Consider the following 3,310-nt stretch of genomic DNA (forward strand, 5'->3'; position numbering starts at 1 on the left):
TACCTGCAAGCTGTGTCCGAGCCCATCTGCATCCTTGGGAGAACACCTCGCACCACGATGCGACCAGGTCGTTACAATATAACTAAACATTGATTGATTGATTGACTTCTTCCACTGCATGTTCCATTTGCAATCCACCCAACATGCTCCACTAGTGCTGGTGGACTCTGCAAAGTCATTTAGCAGTTCCGATGTGATAACTACAAATGGTGTCTTGATTTAGGTTGTCGCTGACGTACACAAATGCCCGGGCTCTTGTGCCAAGCCAGCAACCGACGATGTGGCTCTTTTGTGGCAAAGCTCAGCTGCTTGGACGTCTGTCAGAACAAATATATTGTCTGTATTTGCCTGATCAAATATGACTAAGACCAAAAAAGGTGGCGCCATGTTAATGTGAACAATCTTCATATGTAACAGTGGCATGTCCTCAGGCGTCACGGTGAGTATTTAGGAGCTGAGAACTTGAGGTGAAGTTGAAGACGGTGGAGCGAGATTGAACACCACACATCTCTGGTGAGTAGAAGAGAAAGATGGCAGAGGTTGATGCAGTACAATTAACATTGTTCCGTTTTAACATTGTTCCGTTTGCAGGTCGGTCATTCTGAGCCATGCCTTCTGCTGTGACAACTATCCTCCTGATGGGGGCTTTGATGGTCGCCCCTGCTTATTCTTGTAATAAACAAAGCGTCAGTAATGTTTACTCTGACGAGCAGCGGGTAAAAGCTGACAGTATTTTGTGTCACAGGGACTGATGCAGAGGTGGCTGCTCTTTGTGCCACCACCGAGCTGCAGCCATGTGATGCTGGGGAGTACCGCCTGAACGATGACAGCTGCATCAAATTTTTAACCTCCCAGATGACTTTCAAGGAAGCCCAGGTGAGACTCCAGTAAACAAAAGCAGCTACAGTAAAAATCTTCTGGTCCTGATCTTCTACTTTGTCTATCTATCAGGAAGGGTGTCAATTAGACGACGGTGCTGTGGTCAAATTGACAAGCCATGACGAGCACAAAAAGCTGGTGTGTATGATGTTTGCTGCTTTTCCGCTTCGACTCCACTACTGGATTGGTGCCAAAAGAGGACCAGTAAGCAGCCAACATACTGATGATGATAATTTAATGAAGAGATGTTTAGCACGTTTGTCTTCATTTCAGGATGCTTTTGAATGGATCAATGGAGGTGAACCACTGGAGACTGCTCCTTGGCGTGAAGGTCAGCCTGATAACTTCAACGGCAATGAGAACTGCGTGTGGATGAACTCTGGCTGTAAGTTGAACTAAACATCTCGCTTAACGTCCGTCTCAGCATCACACTGAACGTTGTCTCCTGTCTTTGTCCAGCTTGGGGTCCAATCAACGACGGGCCGTGCTCCGAGTTAAGCTCCGTGCCATGTCAGATCGCAAAGTGATTGTTTGCTTCTCCAAGGGCACGAGGAGCCGCGCTGTTTGTCTACTCAAGAGCACAAACACGCTTTTACTTTCATTCCAATAAACTTCAAGCATCAGACAGTTTGTTTCTGCTTCTGCTTTCATTGGACGTGAACTTTTTTTCTATTGGGTGGCGAATGTAAAATTTAAATCACACTTTTCGAGCTATTGTATTTGGAATCTTTAGCTCATTTTCTTTAAATAAATGGTAAATGGGTAATACTTGTTGTGGAGGTCTTCCTCCCTCCGGGTTCCATGGACCACCAAGGCCAGACATGACTTCGAGCAGTTTCGTGACTTTGTTTATTTTTCAATAAACCTCTGTGTCGTCGGGTCGCTTTTCAGCTCCTTTTCCCAACTGCTCGCTCTACGGTTCGCTTTCCAGCCTCACGCGTCGTCGTCGTCGTCGTCTTCATCTTCATCTTGCTTTCGGTCGCTTCCGCGCTGCATGTATTGCTGGCTCTCCAACTCCTTCTGCCCGACGTTCTCGGCTGCTGCCCTTCTACACACTGCCAGGTGATTATAGAATTGCGCCAAGGTGGGCGATCCACGCACCTGACATCCATCTCGGAGCCGGTCCCGGCGCGCCCCGCCTCGCTGCAGGTCTGCCGGCCACGCCTCCTCACACTTGTATAGCTCTTTTCTACCTTCAAGGTACTCAAAGCGCTTTGACACTATTTCCACATTCACCCATTCACACACACATTCACACACTGATGGCAGGAGCTGCCATGCAAGACCCTAACCACCACCCATCAGGAGCAAGGGTGAAGTGTCTTGCTCAAGGACACAACGGCCGTGACAAAGTTGGTAGATGGGCATTGAACCAGGAACCCTCAGGTTCCACTCTCCCAATCGCGCCACGCCGTCCTTTTACATGTGAGGGATATACAGTAAGTGTCAAATGTCCACACTGCATTTGACCCATCCCCTTGTTCATCCCCTGGGAGGTGAGGGGAGCAGTAAGCAGCAGAATGTCCTTCCTTGGTGGTCCTGCGTACCCGGACGACAGCGAGAGTCGTTCACAGTGTGATTGAATTAATACTTACTACGCTCAATAGTCACCATCTGGGCTACACAGTCGAAGGAGAGGGACTAACTCCAGCGTTGCAATCCATGATTAAAACGGAGAGAAAAATAAGAAGCGGGGGAATATTAACACTTTGTGCTGTATTTGTACCGTAAGATTTTTGATTTTGTCCAAGTCTCACCAATCTTGATGACCAGCGAAGTCAGTCAATGATCTCAGAGACCCGGCTTTAAACAGAGAACTGAATCCATGTGTTCCTTGTTTGTATGAAGTATACAAATTGGCAGTGAAAAATGATTTGCCTGATTGAAAAGGCGGGTCCATGATAATGTGAGCAATCTTCATATGTAGCATTGGCATGACTTCAGACGTCGTGGTGAGTATTTAAGAGCTGAGAACCTGAGGTGAGGCCGAGGACGGTGGAACGAGATTGAAGACGTCACACCTCTGGTGAGTCGAAGAGAAAGAAGGCACAGGTCATCCTCAGGGTGTCAATTAGTCGGCGGTGCTGTGGTCAAAGTGCAAAATGATGAAGAGCACAAAAGGCTGCTGTGTATGATGTTTGATACGGTTCCGGTGCGACTTCGCTACTGGATCGGTGCCAAAAGAGGACCAGTAAGCAGCCTACACATTGATTATGATGGTGGTAAGTGGATGAAGAGATGTTTAGCACGTTTGTCTTCGCTTCAGGATGGTTTTAATTGGGTCCGTGGAGGTGAACCACTGGAGACTGCTCCTTGGCGTGAAGGTCAGCCCGATAACTTCGACGACAACGAGGACTGCGTGTTGACGAACGCTGGCTGTAAGTTGAACTAAACATCTCACTTAACGTCCGTCCCAGCATCACACTGAACC

The 3,310-nt window shown here is 47.9% G+C and overlaps 1 protein-coding gene across 1 annotated transcript; it reads left to right on the forward strand.

The window, feature by feature from the left end:
• Window positions 1-487: 487 nt before the first annotated feature.
• Window positions 488-1,461, forward strand: LOC133630912 (C-type isolectin Sp-CL4-like). The gene is made up of 6 exons (XM_062022761.1): window positions 488-513; window positions 592-672; window positions 746-876; window positions 952-1,083; window positions 1,153-1,264; window positions 1,339-1,461. Exons 2-6 carry the CDS (start codon window positions 609-611, stop codon window positions 1,404-1,406), a joined length of 507 nt encoding a protein of 168 aa, XP_061878745.1. The 5' UTR covers window positions 488-513; window positions 592-608; the 3' UTR covers window positions 1,407-1,461.
• Window positions 1,462-3,310: the final 1,849 nt, after the last annotated feature.

This window comes from Entelurus aequoreus, linkage group LG02 (genome assembly GCF_033978785.1).
Source record: "Entelurus aequoreus isolate RoL-2023_Sb linkage group LG02, RoL_Eaeq_v1.1, whole genome shotgun sequence".
In the NCBI taxonomy this organism is placed as follows: domain Eukaryota; kingdom Metazoa; phylum Chordata; class Actinopteri; order Syngnathiformes; family Syngnathidae; genus Entelurus; species Entelurus aequoreus.

What these genes read in the sequence shown, in the direction of transcription:
- LOC133630912 (XM_062022761.1), top strand. Translation starts at nt 609, where the DNA reads ATGCCTTCTGCTGTGACAACTATCCTCCTGATGGGGGCTTTGATGGTC. An exon ending in TGACTTTCAAGGAAGCCCAG is followed by an intron (nt 877 to 951) that starts GTGAGACTCCAG and finishes TCTATCTATCAG; the next exon opens with GAAGGGTGTCAATTAGACGA. An exon ending in TTGGTGCCAAAAGAGGACCA is followed by an intron (nt 1,084 to 1,152) that starts GTAAGCAGCCAA and finishes TCTTCATTTCAG; the next exon opens with GATGCTTTTGAATGGATCAA.